This window comes from Epinephelus lanceolatus, chromosome 7 (assembly GCF_041903045.1).
Source record: "Epinephelus lanceolatus isolate andai-2023 chromosome 7, ASM4190304v1, whole genome shotgun sequence".
In the NCBI taxonomy this organism is placed as follows: Eukaryota; Metazoa; Chordata; class Actinopteri; order Perciformes; family Serranidae; genus Epinephelus; species Epinephelus lanceolatus.
The window spans coordinates 22,314,917-22,332,696 of NC_135740.1; the positions used below are offsets into that span (position 1 = coordinate 22,314,917).

Sequence of the window (17,780 nt, forward strand, 5' to 3'; positions counted from 1 at the left end):
TTTGTCAAGCCAGAAACTGACCTCAGTGATTCACCCAAAAAACTTCCTCTCACAGAGAGCTGAAAGCTGAAAGCTGATGTCTTCCCCCAACAACAAATACAGATGGAAAGGATCACATTTCATCATGAAACACTTTAATTCTTTGGACACACCCTGTGGGATATTTTCTGATGATCACATCATCTGATTCATTCCCTGTAATATCAGATTACTAATTCATGATCTGGACCCTGAGATGTAGTCTGAGGTGAGAAGGGAAAACAGGACTTGACCAGGGCTTCTCAAAGTGCCATCACAGCAAACAAGATGGAGAAGTACCGCAAAAAAACAACCCATTTGAAAACATTAAGTAAGCACACAAAATGAACACTGCTAATTTAAAATATTTAAAACTCATCTCAGTAAAATATTCAATAATCTTAATTCGAATAAAGAGAAAAAAAAAAGTGCAATACACTTCAATACGCCCTTCTGGACAGTCCTGTGCAGAAACATGTCTTTGCTTAGAGTTCAAAGAAAAGCCTGAAATGTGAGACTGTGAGAAATTAAAGCAAAGTAATCTACAAACTGTACAACATTAATCCGTCAGGAAACACTCGAGCAAACACACTGGCTTCAGGCTGAAATGTTGAACTGAAACTTCTTCTCAAACATTTTTGATACATTAAACAATTCATGGCAAACTTTCTACCAATTAACCTGTAGTGTTTTGAAATGACACTATTAATGTTTGCCATGATCTTTCTTCTTCTTCTTCGTCTTTCATTTTGCCTCAAGAGGAAGTTATCAGGAGAGATGATACCACACTGCTGTCTCAGAGCTTATTTGTAAACAGTTATAAAAAGTGCTTGACCATTTTTCCCATCTTTTGACATGATGGTCACATGACATTGCAAGATGTTTGCCGTAGTTTCTGATATTGTCCATCCCACACACACACACACACACACACACACACACACACACACACACACACACACACACACACAAGTCTTTCAAACTGCTGTTTCCCGTAAGTTTTTGGCCTCAGGCTCAGCAGAGTTCGAGGTTTCCGCCGTTGCACCACCTGAACTCGACGTCTCTTCTTCTTTCACATTGTCCTCTTTGGAGTCTGCAGAGGAGGAGCTGGTTGTACCAGGTTCACCTGGCTCTGTGTCCTGTCCCCGGTCTGAGGGCAGCTGCAGGAACAGAGGCAGCTCCAGCTGCTCTTTGGTCAAAAGGCCTCGCTGGTCATCAACCCTGCAGCCCTGAGCCCTCGTCAGCATGTCCAGAAACACTGACACACAAAAACATCATGCTATTTCTGACATTTGTTTCAAATAAATAAATAAATAACACTGTGCTATTTTTTAATCTGCCTCCTGCATTCACATTTAATAGTTGGGAGTAGGGTTAGGCAACACAATGTATTCTCAATGAGTTTAAGAAATATAGAATAATAACAATTATGTTATTATTAATCAATATGTATACGACAGTGATTCTTAGAAAGAACCCTCGACCTCAAGAGGTCAAGGTATGTCCCCACATTGATTAAAACATCCTGTTTGCCATAGATTCCTTGTTGTAAATAGAACGGAAAACACAGTGACAGTTATCAAACATCTATCCTCTTACAGTGCATATTGCCATGTTGCCTAACCCTACTAGATGCTGCTGAGATGTCCTACCCTCCATGTCGCGGTTCTTACTGGGCTTGTGCTGAGTCTTGGCTTTGTCTGTCTGAAGCACTGATCGGGCCTCCCCTCCGCCTGCGCTCACTGCTCCTGCCTGCGACCAAAAGATTCAAGCGTTATTAATGTTCAAAGTAAAGTTTCCAAGGTTTTAAATCCTAGTAACACTCTTTACTACAAATTTTAGAAATCACATAATCAAAACATTTTGTCAGAGAAATGTTGATGCTTTTCAACAGTGATTTTGGTGGTGTCCAGAAGATGTGTCCCAAGCACATTTAAGACCACTTTTTGTAGGTCTTTACTGAGTCCGCACTTTTACTTGGTCTTGTCTGTTTCAGACAAAGAGGACTATGGATTTTATTTCATGACCAGTGGGGATATCACTAAACTGCCTGTGCACAAGTGTTATTGTGTGAGTTGTGTTCAATATAGATGGTTAAACTGATATGTGTTTGAATTTGTTTGCTCATAGAAAACAAAGGGGAATTCCCACACATAAAATTAACCTCTGCAATGCCTTTTGATCATTTTACACTGTACACTGGTACACTGATACACACGCACATACAGTATGGCAACAAAAGAGGTGAATGAAAGGGAAAGTGGGAAATTGGATCTGTTGGATCAGTTTGAGGAGTGACTATGATTGGCGTGATCCACATTTCAGTGCAGTGTGGGACTCTCTCTGTCCTGGTCTTGGTCATGACTTGGTCTCGGTTTGGGTGGTCTTGACTACAACACTGTTCTATTGTGCAATACTGCCAGCCATTGTAAATTTTCCGTAATGGGAATAAAGTGTCCATAGTTGTACATGACTCTCTGCTATCGTTCTACAACGTGTCACATTTCATTGGATGCAAAAATATTTCCTACTCTATTCCCAATATAACCAACAAAAAAGATTATCTACTGAATGATTACAAAAAAGGCAAGACACTGACACGTTTTTGGTAATTAAATAAGAATATAACAAAGGTTGTCACCAAGGTCGCCTGCAAATCATCACTCCCTTGTTCGTGCAAAGCCGTTGCTTTCAAATGAAAACCTTCATTCTGTTCTTATTTTGATAATAACCAAGAGCATTTCAGCTAGGGCTGAAGCTAATGATTATTTTCATTATCGATTAATCTGCCAATTGCTTTTTTGATAATGTGGTCAATGATTTTATCAATAAAATTTCTGAAAATAGTGAAAAGTGCCCTGTGTCATTTCCCGGAACCCAAGGTGACGTCTTCAGGTGGTATATTTTATCCAACCAGTAGTCCAAAAATCCCAAATTATTCAGTTTATTATCATTTATGATGAAGAAATGCATCAGATTCTAACATTTAAGAAGCAAGCAACAGCAAATCTTTGGCTTTTTTGCTTTAAAAAATATTCAAAATATTTCATTCATTTCAATTATTCCATGATCAAAAAAGTTTCCATTTAATTTTATTTCAAACGACTAATTGATTTATCACCTAATTGTTGCAGCTCTAATCTCAGCAGTTTTCCTTGTATGTTTTTTTGTTTTGTTACGATGGCAACAACATTATTTTTGATATTCGGCAGTCCGTTAACATTGGCTCACCTGTGTGGCTGCAGCAGACCCGCTGCCTTTGGAAATGTTGGTCTGGTCTTTTCCTGTTAAAACCACACACACAAAAAATACACCTCAGTTTCTGACAGAACCTTCCCTTCCAGTAGAAAGATAATCAGTGGACTGCTGATGATGCAACAGAACCTTACTTCCCCACTGTGTTAAACACTGATATTGGCCAGATAAAATATTCTTGACAACAATTAAACTGGTCCAGCTGGGATGCAACCACTCCAATCTAATCCATTCCCTTCTTCCTTAATGCATAGAATGGGGCTGAGGTGAGGAGCACTGATCCAAAGTGAAGTTGGTTCTGGTCTCTCAGCAGTTGGGAAATGAGGTGAGTGAACTCAAATTGACACAGCGCTCAACAAACCAAATGGACTCAGACATTCCGAACGCACAGAAAAGAATGAAGACGTGGAGAGAGACGCACAAAGAAATCAGAGTGGGCAAAAAGGAACATGCAGACAGTGACGCAGAAAAACCAGGGCACTAAAGTGGACACTGAAAAGACTTTCTCCTTGCCGCCAGCTAAGAGCAAGTGAGACCAAGAAATGCAGGAACACTTCAAGGACCCATTAAGAAATAATTACACGAATAAGAAGGCACAGGCAGGGCTCAGGCAGCACAAGAGAACACACAAAGCTGCACTGATGTATCGCCCACATCTTCGACAACTAACAGTGGCTGGAGGGCTTGAATGTGCCTTTCTCTGTTTGATTGAACTCATTTAATTTACTCGTTGGCCAAGTGGGTTTCTTTTCATCCTGTGGCTGCTTGTGCTTTTGGAGGAGCAGTGTAGTTATTATTAAAAATATGTAAACATGATTCTCCCTGGGTCCCATTAAAGAGAAACACTGCGTTTTAAAAAGGTCAAGTGTATTAACCTTTAGTTTTGTCGAGCCGTAGCGTCTTATTGGCCAGTCTGAACACAGGGCCTGTCATGTTCACGGGCTCGTCGCTTCCAACCTACAACAAACAAGGAAATAAGACATTTCAGACAGATGCTGACTCACAATCAGATGCACAGTTTTGTGGGGATAAAGAAGAAACCCCACAGAAAATGATGCATGACAGAGAAAACACAACTCCCTGCATTACAAAGATGGTGTCATCCTCGTCACTTATTCCACCAACATGGCAGTGCGACATTACATTTTCACATTAAAATTACAGATTTGATATAAATATTAACATGCACGGTGACGCGTAAACGGTTGCCTAGCAACGGCTGCAGAAAGCAGGAGAGGCAGACGACAGACGGACAGAATGTCTAAATAGTGGTACATTTAAAAATGTCGCACAAGTCTGCTGCTTTGAGAAGTAGAGGTGAGTCATCAATGAGTGCGTTTACGTGGACATGAATCACCCGTTTGTGATCGGGAATATCCTTCTTATGTGTGTGTAAGCATGTACACACCATATCCTGTTTTCTGACACCGGGATAAGACCCTATCCCAACTGGGAAACTGCTGCTTTATGCACCAGGTTTTTGAGAGCAGCCGACTACCTGCGCAGGCACGGCTTCAACTAAGTGCGTAAGAGAAATACAAAACATGACGGCAGCGACAGGGTCTCACTCCTGGAGCATTGAGGAAATTGAGTTTTGTCTTCTTCCACTGCTCGTCTGTGCTATACGCAGTGATGTGACAGGCTGGCATCAGTGTGGATGACCTTTGTTATTAGAGTAGTGTAGCTGCTTTTAGGCGAGTTACTACGCAGTGTACATTTGTGTGTGCGGATAAAAGAGGAAAAAAGAGAGAAATTAGATACGTGCAGAGCTAAAAGAAATTAGCAGTTAAGTTGTAAAGCCGTAGTAAATGTACAGTGTACTGTTTAACAGTTCCTGTCCCAATTGCCAGCTTGTTTTTGTAAACACTACATCACCTTTGCAAATAGACTGCAGTAGTCAGTAACCCGGTTACTAGTATTCATGTATACAGGGAACATAAATAACCTGATTTCTCTGTGCTCATGTAAACACTATATCCTGAATATGATCATAACCAGGATAAGTCTCATAAACAGGTTATTCATGTCCGTGTAAATGTGTACTTACTAGATATATAAGATTATTACTTGTTTGATTGAACTAGAATAATTATTCCTTTACAACAGGCAGAAAATTATTATAATTATTAGAATTACAGGGTATATTGCAGGAATCCTGCGGTTAATTTCAATACCTTTTTAAGACTTTTTTAAGACCTTCCAAAAAAACCTTAAGACCTCATCGCCACTTCAAGCTGTCCTTAGCAGCAACGCATCTTTAAATTACTAATCAGTTGTAGTTTGCAATTAAATATATGGAGCACAAACATCCAACAGAACCCAGATAAGATGAGAAGGATTTTTTATTGTCTTTTGTTCCTTTTTTATTGTCTTTTGTTGTTTGGCGCCTGGACGTGAGCTGTCGCGTGATGTCGCACAGGTATGCACACGGCCCCGAGAGGCAGTCCGAGTGTGCCTACCTATACATCGTTTTTTGTAACAGTCGCGAGGAGGAAAATAAATTATACATTCATGGATACTTTCTGTCAAAGCCTGAATGCCAAGAAAATTTAATACTTCATAAAATCGCAATTAAGACTTTTTAATACTTTTTAAGGGCCTTAATTTTCCGACATTTGATTTATCAATTTTTAATACTTTTTAAGACCCCGCAGATACCGTGAATTAATTATGATTATTCGGTGGAACTACTTAAGCGCTGACGACATATTATGGTCCCATTCATACATACAGACACTCACCATGGTGACCACAGCCTCTTGTGGCTTGAGGTGATGTTTCTGCAGCACGGCAGAGAGTGTGTCCTGCAGCGTCTTACTGGACTTCACCATGATCCCCACTGTCTTACCAGTGAAGGCAATCTCCAGCCTGCAACACACATGCATTTCAATGACCTCCCTCACACAGTAAACGCAAACAGTGAATGCAGTGCTGTATTGTATCATTGAATCTAATCATTTGAAGCCTGTCTCTGCCACCCCATGATACCTTAGCAGGAAATCCACATGTGATTTTATGTGGCAATTTGATAATGCATGTAATTCAAATGATGACTAAAAATGATTACAGCGCAGAGAGCCAGGCTCTGTGTCTGGTGTTAACACAAGGACTTCCCTCTAATATGGTGACAAGTGGCTTGCTGAAGTGGGGACGGGGGTGGGAAAGCCTGCTGTGGTGACAAAGGCAGAGAAAAAAAAAAAGGAAGTGAAGGAAATAACAGTCGACTCACGCAAACATCACCCTGAGCTCCAGAGAGACCTGCTGATCTCTCAGTACGGAGCAGTCCTGGTCCAGTGATAAGGGCTGTTGTAAAGAGAACAAACGGCATGTCAGACAGAGAGAAGTAACTTTCAGAGACGTCAGCATCAACTGCAGATACTTTCAAATAAGTTAGAGAAATGAAAAGAGGGAGTGAGAGGTTGAGAGGATGTTAGAACAGGAAGAGGGTAGTCATCTTTCTCATACCGCCTGTTGCAAAACAACTTTGCAGTCGGGTACAGTAGATATCTTTTAACAGCTTCTTGATCTAAAGCTGCAGCTGCTGCTGCAGAAAGAGCAGCTAAGATCTCACCTTGTCCTTGCCGTGAAGGTAGATGACGACATCTTTCAGCGGGAAGCCTCTCTTCTCACACAGGCTAGCCAGCATGTCTTTGATGGGTTGGCCATTACGTGTTGGGGCCAAGGAGGCAGTGCCATCGGGTAGGTATACACAGCAGTAGCCCCCCTCCACTCCTATTCGACTCCCACCTCCACCACCACCACCCTGCTCTGGAGTTGATCTGCCGTTCTACATCACAGATGGAGAAGGTCCAAGATTTAAAAATATACTTCAAAACAATTTACAATTTACTTTATGGATGAATTTTTTCTAAACTGTAAGATTTGTGACTTTGAGCAGTATTTTTTAATCCCCGTGTGTCCTGATATCACAAATGCACTGACCTCCACCTGCCTGTGGAGGGAGCCGAGCTCCACGCTGCTGCTTGACTTGACGGACATGTGGGAATCTTTCCGGGAGACCGAACCATGGATGTCGGATGCATCTATTGTTATCAATGAGGACAAAAAGAGAGCCAGGGTGAAATTGTGAGATGAAGTGACAGGATGTATATCAAGGCATAGCTCAGAAGCACAAGATCTGCCACTTGACAGGCACTACCTCCCCAGGATCCTCTTTTCTGCCGCTGTTTCTCCGAGGCACTCTTGCCACCTGGCAAGCTGTTGGAGTCCGACTTGTTCTGTTTGACACAGTGACGCCAGAAATGTCATAACAGCATAACTAAAACAAGAAAACCTTGCATGTTTCCCCCTTCCTCCCCTTAGTGCATTTTGTCCCTCTCACTCTCACCTTTTTATCATTTAAGGGGCTTCTGGTAGCCATGTCCTCCCAGGATCCCATGCGAGCCGGCCCTTTGGAGAGCTGAGGTAGAGGTTTACCTTCTACACTTGCCAAGGTGCAGCTCTGATAGAGAGGAGAGCGCACAAAGCGCCTGTAGCTGTCCATCTTCATCAGTTTAAATATCTGACACAAAGCAGGGATGGATACACACACAAAGTCAGCAGAGGCACCGACAACGTATCACTGTATTACGGAGCTAATATGGGAGTGTGGACTGCACACCAACCTGTGCTTGAGCCTTGTTAAACATGTCAGGTGTGGGCTGTTCCAGGTCCTTCTCCTCTGTCTTGGCTGTGTCATCGATGTTGACTGAGTAGGGAGCGCTGTCAGACAGGTAGGTGTTGTAGATGGAGCGAGCTGACACTTTCAGCTGGGAACAGAACAGCTTGTTTCTTAGCTAATGAGACATCTTTTTAACCAAACCCCAGTGACACACTGAACCAATTTCCCTTTGGATTTTGTTTGAGTATTTAGCTGAGTATGCAGCTTTCATTAACCAATCTACAAAACCACTCAGTGTGTGTATATATGTATACCGACTTGGTGTCTTTCCTTGTTAAGTGTACCAAGAATCAAATCGACCCTTTCCAAGGAACCACACTGGAAGTCATTCAATCAATAAGTCACTAAAAGGCAATTCATTTCACAGAGAGCTGAGCAGCCACAGAAACTCGACTGATGCATGGACAGTCAACAACCCTGTCAATTTCTGCACTTCCTGTTTCTACAATAGAATTTAATTGACCGAACAGCAAGTCTGCCAGGAGGTACAAAATAGATTAAAAGATGAATACAGCTTTTTAAGCTTCCTAGCGGGCTACTTTTATTTAAATAAATGGTGTAAAAGAAGGAAAACATCACAAGAACGATGGTTGAACAACAGCTTCATCCGTCATTGAGGTCAACAGGAAATGTATACATTTTTTACTGAGCTGTTTATCAATGCTACTTAAAAGGAGCAGTGTGTAGGATTCATAGGATTTAATGGCATCTAGCAGTGAGGACTGCAGACTGCAACCTGCTCAAACTTCTCTGATGTGCCTAGAATTCCTTCAGTGTTCATTGTTCAGGAGGTTTTTACCATGAGCCAAATTATCCACAGAGGTCTCCTCCTCGCCAAAACAGACTTGGGGATTTAAACCGGTAAAAATGCTTATTAAAGCAGTTTTTAAAAAAATCAGCATTTGTCTGACACTGTTCGGCTCATAGCAGAGAAGCCAGCACAACCCCTGCTAATGCGGCTCACCTTTTTTGTCTGATAACTTAAGTTCTAGACATTCATGAGGTTTTTACCGTGAGATGAATTATCCACAGATGTCACTTCCTGTCTGAAACAACAGACTTGGTGATTTAAACCGGTAAAAGCACTGAATAAGCAGGTTCATGTTAAAGAAATCAGTGGTTTTCCGACACTGGTCATTGCAGATGGGGGCTATCGACTACAGTGACCGATGCGAAAACAGGTATGGCCCGATCTAGAGCCAGTGTTTGGTCTGTCTGTTCTGGGCTACTGTAGAAACATGACGGTGCAACATGGCAAACTCCATGGATGAGGACCCACTCCCTATGTAGATATTAACAGCTCATTCTAAGGTAACAAAAACACAGCAATTCTTGTGTTCAGGTGATTATAAACTAAAGAAGTCATACCTACTATATTACATTCCATCTCTGCCAATATATTCCCCTAAATCCTACACACTGGACCTTTAAGGCTGATTAACTACATATAAAAATACTGTAACATAATAACAGTAATATAATATAAATAAACCTGCACCTCCTGACTGTCACACAGGCACAATTACAGCAGTATAGCAACCAAGCTGCTCACATTGTAAACGTTCAACATGTTGTCTACAACTACAAAAATAAGTTTCAGGAAAATTCCAGAGATTAGTATTTATAAAGGGAGCTTGTGCTGAGTAAACACACATCATGATGAATCACAAATTACAGGTAAGATGATTAACCATGTACAGAGTAAAAAAAAGTCCCATCATACCTCGTTCAAGGAGCTGGCTGGGATCTTCCTGAATTTTTCACAAGCCTGCCAAAATAAAATGTTCTCCGCGCTCACCTCGGACATCAAGAAGGTCTGTGGAGGAAGACACAGAACTGTGAAACACTTCCTGAGAATTTGTTTGAAAACACCAGCACTTATTAACACCTATCCCTGAGCTTGTTGAAAGTTACAACATAACACGCCATGTATTGCTGAGTGTGTCTCACCGTAAAGTGGCGGACGCCGCAGGGGTCCTCCAGCAGCTTCTCAAATGAGACGGCCCAGCTCAGCACACTGTTGGCTGGGGTGACGTCTCCGCCGGGAGTCCCTGGGAGACTGGAGCTGCTGCCTCCACAGCCGCGAGCAGACATGTTCAACTCTACAAACACATCCAGACACAAAACACACCCATTTATCAGCACTGAAAAGCATGACCAAGAATGAGGCTGAATCAGATATTCTCTCCTGTCATGCACAGACACGTTTCAGCTTGGAGGATTGCGAGATGTAGAGGACTGTCGGAGCACATGCTGGTTGTTCATGCTTACCTCCGTCTGACACTGCCTGGCTCTGTGAATAGAGAGACAGAGAGGTAAGGTAGGGAACGACAATAAACTAAAACATCTGATAAAATGGAAAACACCTCGCTGAGGCTGTCATGGATAATATACTCAAAAGAGGAACTGTATTTAAAGTCATTTATTCTCTACGAAACTGCAATCAAAAGTAAATCATACAACAACAACAAAAAACATTTAAACATTACAGCAACAGCTTTTTAATGCACATTGTACAGTGTACCCCAAATAGAACTTGAAGATTGACGCATATAAGCAAGCACAGAGGCATACATTTAGGAAGTGAAATGTGAAAACCAGCTGCATGTTTTTTGCTTTTTTCCTCTATGTAACAATGTAGTGCAATCAGTCAAGGCTGTTTTCACAGGAAGTGGTTGTGACACTGATGACAATGGCTCTCATTCAGCTTTAGAGCTTACAGAAATCCACATCTTGTAAAAGTTCTGTTTCAGTTCACACTTAAATACTGCCAATATATTCTGCAAACCAGTGCTGGTAACCACACCAATCAGGTATCATGGGGCCTACATATTACGGCTGCCAAGTAACGATTATGTTAGTTATAATTTTCTTGATTAGTCGATTAGCTCTTTGGTCTATGAAATGTCAGAAAATGGTGAAAATATCAATCAGTGTTTTCCAAAGCCAAAGAAGACATCCTTAGATGTCTTGTTTTGTCCACAATTCCAAGAAATTAGGTTTACTGTCATAGAAACCAGAAAGTATTCACATTTAAAGAAGATTGAATCAGACAATTTTTACTTTTTGTCTTAAGAAAAATAAATGATTATCAAACTTGTTGACAATTAATTTAATAGTTGACAACAAATAAATCATTGCAGCTCTAGTAGACACTGATCAACACCCCCCAGGAGTTGTTTCAGAAAACAGAATCAGCAGGTTAACTGGATCGGTTTTAACTGGTGTTGAGTTCCAAAAATGGCACAAGCAAGACCCTGCTCAAGAATCCAGTTATACAGAAATATCATTTAAACGTGGCTCACAAGACAACAGTCCTTGGTTTTAATCCAAGGCCTCTCTGTGTCAAGTTCACGACCTTTCGTCTGTCTGGGTTTCCTCCCACCGTCTACACATCTAAAATTTGCCCAGAGGTGTGAATGTGAGCGTTTCTGTCTGTCTATGGGCAGGTTGCGACTCAGAAGACTAGCCTACACAGTGTACACTGGGTGTAAAAATAGACTTGGAAGAAACATTGTCATGCACGCTCTGAATGCCATTTGGGTAAAAATAAGATTAAGAAAGATTAAAAAATCTGCCACCTATCAGGCGGCATAATCTGAGTGCTTACACAGAAATATTATTTTATCTATATCTGCATTATTGTGAATTGATAAGATCTGTCTTTGATGTACATGGAGCTTTCTTGGTTGTAGAAAGCAGACTTCAACTTTCCTGATCAGTGTAGCTCTGGGTTAGCTTTGTAAAAGTATTTTTAAAAATATTCTCTTTAGATTAACTCAAGTCAAGGTTTTCATAGAGATCACCTTATTTTAACCTAATTTCTAGAATAACCCTTAAAGCGTTTACATCAAACGCAACGGAGACAAATGCTGAGTCATAGAGAAAACTACATGTCATAATGAGATTGAGAGAAAACTCTCAGCACCCACTGATGTGACTCAAAAATCAGCATGCTGTTGAGTCCAGTCAGCTATATTAGTATTGATAAGAGTAAGACCTATCTCCTATGTAGAAATAGATGGTCAAAAAGTCTTTAACACAATAGCACTGCACCCACACTATAAAACAAATTGCCAGTGAGAAAATACAGTATACTGCATGTGTTGGATTTTTAGTGCACGCAAATAGAAAGTGTCATTTTCTGTTAGTGCTTGACAACAGCTCAAAGGCAACCGCTGTTCACAACTGATAAACTTTGTCCATATAAGGCCGACATGGGCTGGCAGTTTCTGCAGGTGCGAGCTCCACTGTGACTCCACCTCTTCACGTTTTTTTTTTTTTTTGCTCTCAAACTCTGGCTCCAAAAACACAACATGTCGGTGCCTACAGACACACTTCACAGGGGAAGCCAACATACACATTCATCCACTAACTGTAATGACAGCAAATGATTCATCACAGTGTTGCTCGCACACCTTTCATTCTCACACACTGCAACACAGAACAATGTCTAAAGGATTAGGATTCTCTGCAAATCCTTTAAAGGAGAGACAAAATATGCAAACACACTATGTGAGGGAAGAGTTTGATGCAGCACTACTTATAGGAACATTGTCAATCAGACAAAATGCAAAGCACAGACAGGCTTTTTTTAAAAACTCTAGAAACACCCAGCACTTCTCTGCCTGCGTGAAGTATATCTTTATATACACTTTCACACCTTTTGCAGAACTGAACCAATTCAAGAAACGTAACAGTTTCACACAAACCTGACCGGAGCCAAGTCGGCCTACACATGACAGATTGGCACACAGGCATGGCTTGGTTTCCGCTTCTGACTCAAGCAGGCCTGGTCTGTTTTCAAGAGCAACCAACTGTTAGCCACACAGCCTGATTGGCTCTGGCACCTCTGAGGAGTCGAGGCAGACAATTCAAGCTAACACATGAAACTATCATTCTCTTGGTACTCTGACCTCGGAGTCAACTCAACAGCATGAGTACAGCTAAAAAGGCAGACTGAAAAAGCAGTTAAAACTTAAAAAAAGACATTTCTGTGAGCCAAATCATTACAGGTGACAGGTATTCAACACACTTAACTACAACTTATTCCTCACACTACGCTTCCAGTCTTGAAAAACTCCGTCTAAGAGCTGATAAATCCTCCTTTATACAGCAAAAATGTATGAACAAACCACTAGACCCAAACAACAGCTGCAGAACAAAACCAAAACTATCAAGAGGCTTGCCAACTCACCAAGTGGCCAACAGGAATCCCTAGAGCGTTGCAGTTCTTCGCCATGGTGGCTCAGACACCAGACTACAAGCTGAAGTTTTTATGCGATGTGCACACTGTCAGGGGACACAGTAAAGTGCTCCACCCAACACCCAACACACTCTTCACACACACACACACACACACACACACACTCAAGAACTCATCACTTGGGTCGTCCTGTCACTTCCTGCCTGGAAGGGAAGTCTTGCCATAGCAACAAGCCACAAAAGAGGAAGTATGGTTACTATGATCAAACTGTTCTCAGCCTACGTCTTGAGAAACACTATGATGTGGGAACACAGACAAGACAAACGCACTCATTCTGCTTTTGATGTACAGTCACTGTGCGAGTTACTTGACACAGCTTACAGCCATTATACAATCTAGACGGCAGTTTCGCAGTAACAGCGCTGCATCTGAGAATGTTTTTAAGCATGTGACACTTCTCTTCTCCTTTTAAGTCACACTGAAGTTTCCTTTTACTTGGAAGTCACTGAGGTTTAGACATTTAAAGTAGAAAACAATGCCTCCTCACTTATTTTAAGAGGGCTTTCCTGCCTTACAATATAAAAGTCAAACTCGTTGCACTCTCCAAACATTACTAAACTTTGAGATGGAGCATTAACTTCAACTTCACATCTCTCTAACAATAACTGGCTTCCTTTTGTAAAAACAAATTCAAGCAGATTACCATGAGGGTTGGCACACAGAGCATCAGAAGTTCACAATTAACTTTATATGAATATTATTCTGCAGCAACAGCAATTAAATGAATGTAGATATATATATTCACTGTGGCTAATATACGTAGTGCAAATTGTACACATGGATGGATTAATGCCAGGCACAGGCCCAGGGGCTCAAAGTGCAAGGTGACCCCCTTGCCTTTACCTGCAAAATGTCACTTAAATTAATACAGATGAGAAGAGACACAAAAAGACCATAAGGAGATGCAAAGCAACTGCAAAGAGATGCAAAATAACTACAAAATGGGCAAAACAAACACAAAAGGACACAAAATGACCTCAAAGAGACACAAAATAACCACAAAGAGGGATAAACTAACCAACAAAGACACCAAATGACTACAAAGAGACACAAAACGATTATTTTCAAAAATCCCACATAATGACCTCAAACAGACACAAACACGCTACAAAGAGACACAAAATGACCAAAAATGACACCCCACCCCAAATAAACCCCCCACAAAATTCATCAAAGACACACAAAATGACTACAAAGTGACACCAAATGACTACAATGAGACACAAAGCAACCAAAACACCAAATTATCTGAATAAAACCCACATTATTAGCTTAAAAAGACACAAAAACACTAAAAAAAGACACAAATGACCAAAAAGGACACCCCACCCCAAATAAACCCCCCACAAAATTAAGTCAAAGGCACACAAAGCGACTACAAGGTGACACCAAATGACTACAAAGAGACACAAAGCGACCAAAAAGACGCAAAGCACCCCCTCCCCAAAAAACAGTATTATATCTTAAGTATAAAATTACCTCAAAAGACACCAACTGACTACAAAGACACACAAAACAACCAAAAAGACACAAAATCAACCCCCCTCCCATTAAAAAACTGCATGAAATTACTTTAGGGACACAAAGCAATTAAAAAAAAGACACAAAATGTCTACTTCTATAAAAAAAATTGACTGAGATCATATTTTATGGTTTCATGTAACAAATAGGCCTAAATAAAGTGATTGACAAAAGAGCCAAAATCACCACAGTCTCATGCAGGGGAGGTGGTGGGGCCTTTTACATGTCTGTGCACAGGGGCCCATTGTCTCATGATACGCCCATGGTTGTACACCACACTTTATTTTTTGCCGAGCATGCATACACTCTCAAATTAGCTTGTGTGTGAAATGACTGTCGTACCTTCCTGTCCGCCACGATGCCAGTGGCTATGGTGCACCATTTGTCATATCTCCTCAATTGCTTCTTTGCAGTAACTTTTGCCAGGCGGGAGAAACTGTGATAAAGTCCTCTAAGGGCGACCATCTTCAGCGGAAACAAACACACTGCGAGTGAAGACGAGAGCGATGAAGAAGTTTACAGGTGAGAGTTAATCAACTGCCATGACTTGTTACCTGAGTCCTGACATGCGCAGAAGCACACCACACAGGTGATGCAGGACAGTTAATTAACAGTGCAAAATTTTGTCCTTTGAAATGTCAAGTAGCTTGGCTCTGACTTAAATGTTTCAGTGACTTTTCTTGAATATAAAAGCCTGTTGCAAAGTGGCTGTGTTAAGAAGTGACATTACAGCACATAGCATAGATAAGCTAGTTGTGATTAAAATGGCAAAGTTTACACAATACTAAAAATAGTATTCACTTGCAATGCAGTTAAGCCTTCAAATAATAAAAGGAATCAGCAAGACAAAATGAGAAAGCATAACTTGTGGTGTCAGGTGATATGTCATATAGTTACATAAACATCTCAATAGTAGCACTTTGTTCTGCAGCATTTTTAGCATTGTAGCTAATGTATAATTGCTAGCCTTATCTGGTCCAGTCCAGAGACTATTGTGAAATTAAGAGGAATATTTCTGAATGTAACACACTTCAAAAGTGTCCTTTGAATTCCCACAATGTTAAATTCAGTCTTAAGTGTATTTTTTTTCAATTCTGGCACAGTTATTATCACCTGACCTGTAAGTTACTCCACCTTCAACTGTTTACTATCATTAGCTTGCTAACGTGCAAACGGTTTGCTAATTTGCTAACACAAGCTGTTAGGTTAACATGCTAACGTCTAGTACCGTGAGGATTTTAGCATGCTGACAATAGCATCTTATTTGGGGTTTAATATGATAACTTGTGAACATGTGTACAGTAGCTAGTTGGTGCACCATGCTAAAGTTATAATTTTATTATGCTAACACTGATGTTAGCATGTTAAATTAGCATGTTAGTAAATTAACGGTTAGCATTATAACATACTAACGTTAGCATCAGAGTACAGCAAAGAATGCAGAATTTTGCTGCCAAAAATTGAACCCATGGCTCACCACAAAAATACTAAACTGAAAAGATATGATTGCTAGTAGGCTTGAGCTGAATCTATTTATATATATATATATATATATATATATACATATATATATATATATATTATTACCTTGGTGAAACTTCACCGAGGTAGGGTGTCCAATCTTTTTTGAATGATGGCCAGAAAAGATAATGTGGAAATACCTGGGCAGCTGCTTCTCACATAATTTGTATTAGTAAAAAAACACACATAAAAATGAGACAAATGCAACTGTGAAAAAGTTGGTGAGAAAGTAATTATCTTTCCACCAAAAATGGCAGCCCTCTCTGTCGACATTAGGCTTCTTTGCTGTGGCTATGTCTGCTACCTCGCAGGAAACATTTGCCGTTGGGTAACTGTTGATTTGCTTGATTACGTCTGTTTATAAGAACTCATTAGTTCCACCTGTGGAGTTCTTACTTGGTGCATGTCTACAAATTGTATGATAATCCTACGATCATGAGGCGAACAGAAAAATAAGTAGTATATTTTGAACGACAAGCCGCGGGCCGGGTGGACTTTGGACATACCTGTTGTAGCGTGTATGTCATTGTCTAGCCTACAATTCTGTGTTTCTGATAAGCAGTGAACTAATTCAGACAACGCTTGTTGGGGTTTAAATACTTATGGCTGATAGAATAATGAATACATAGGAAATACACCCTTCGTAGAGGACCTGATGACACTTGTTACCATGGTGGACACCAGTGTGCTGAGCGGAAATTATGAACATGTTGCTTATATGCTGCTTTTGTGGTTGGAAGAAGTCATCTCAGATAAAGTTACATGTGTCAATACTGCCAAACAGGTGCAGAGGCATTTTTCTTTTTTACTAGTACTGTAATATCACTCCCACCACCGCATTCCCACAACCCTAAGTCCATCTTTCACAGCTCAGCTACCTGCTCCACCAGTAGAGACTGACCTCTGGTGGTGTGTGTTGTGCACTACAATACAGTACAGCATCTCTGTACCAGTTAAATAGAAAGAGGTCTGGTTTGTGATAGTATTGAAAATCTTTGGGATTTCTCAATACCCTGGTATACGATAATACCTTGATACAGCCCAAGCCTAGCTGCTAGCGATGCCCCACACTGAAACATACAGTATATCATAGTCAAGTGGTAAAAGCAAGTACACACACTCATATACTTTGTGAGATCATAGTGTTAATTAAAGCTGCCTCAATGCTGTGATAAGCATAAAATACAGGTTGATAGTTCTCTCATAAACAAAGAGCCACTTAGATTATTGTAATAAATAATAACAAAGTGTGTACAGGCAGACAGAACAGCTCAGACCTTGGTCCTGTGTGAAAGGAATACTTCACCCACATCATGATGATTTGTATATCTATGAGTCATGCTGTGTTACCTTGACTTTGTGAAGAAAACATTGTGTTGCTTGTCTGCCTCCAGAAAACGGCTTGTGTTTGGGAAGTACTGAGCACATGAATGGATAAATGCGACTCAGATTATACAGCACGAGTTGTGTGAGAGTTCGTAAATGGATGCTTTGGTGTAGTTGTGCTCTCAAATTCAA

General features: G+C 40.7%; 1 protein-coding gene across 3 annotated transcripts; it reads right to left on the reverse strand.

Moving 5' to 3' along the window:
* Nucleotides 1-112: 112 nt before the first annotated feature.
* rgs14b (regulator of G protein signaling 14b) lies at nucleotides 113-15,282 on the reverse strand. Of its 3 annotated transcripts, none has more exons than XM_033633879.2 (15): nucleotides 15,084-15,281; nucleotides 10,226-10,247; nucleotides 9,905-10,056; nucleotides 9,678-9,770; nucleotides 7,899-8,042; nucleotides 7,622-7,795; nucleotides 7,433-7,511; nucleotides 7,216-7,316; nucleotides 6,845-7,060; nucleotides 6,503-6,576; nucleotides 6,015-6,141; nucleotides 4,149-4,230; nucleotides 3,250-3,302; nucleotides 1,671-1,770; nucleotides 113-1,276 (listed from the first exon to the last, which is right to left on the reverse strand). In XM_033633879.2, the coding sequence occupies exons 1-15, from the start codon at nucleotides 15,204-15,206 to the stop codon at nucleotides 996-998; spliced, it is 1,821 nt and encodes a 606-aa protein (XP_033489770.1). In that variant the 5' UTR covers nucleotides 15,207-15,281; the 3' UTR covers nucleotides 113-995. The 3 variants fall into 3 exon arrangements, with proteins under 3 accessions (XP_033489770.1, XP_078025423.1, XP_078025422.1); XM_078169297.1 differs by lacking the exon at nucleotides 15,084-15,281 and adding an exon at nucleotides 13,152-13,300; XM_078169296.1 differs by having other exon boundaries at nucleotides 811-1,276; nucleotides 1,692-1,770; nucleotides 15,084-15,282.
* Nucleotides 15,283-17,780: the final 2,498 nt, after the last annotated feature.

Coding starts and splice junctions, on each gene's coding strand:
- rgs14b (XM_033633879.2), bottom strand. CDS start 15,206: ATGGTCGCCCTTAGAGGACTTTATCACAGTTTCTCCCGCCTGGCAAAA. Junction 10,248..15,083: donor GCATCGTGGCGGACAGGAAG/GTACGACAGTCA, acceptor CTCTATTCACAG/AGCCAGGCAGTGTCAGACGG. Junction 7,796..7,898: donor TTAACAAGGCTCAAGCACAG/GTTGGTGTGCAG, acceptor GCTTTGTGTCAG/ATATTTAAACTGATGAAGAT.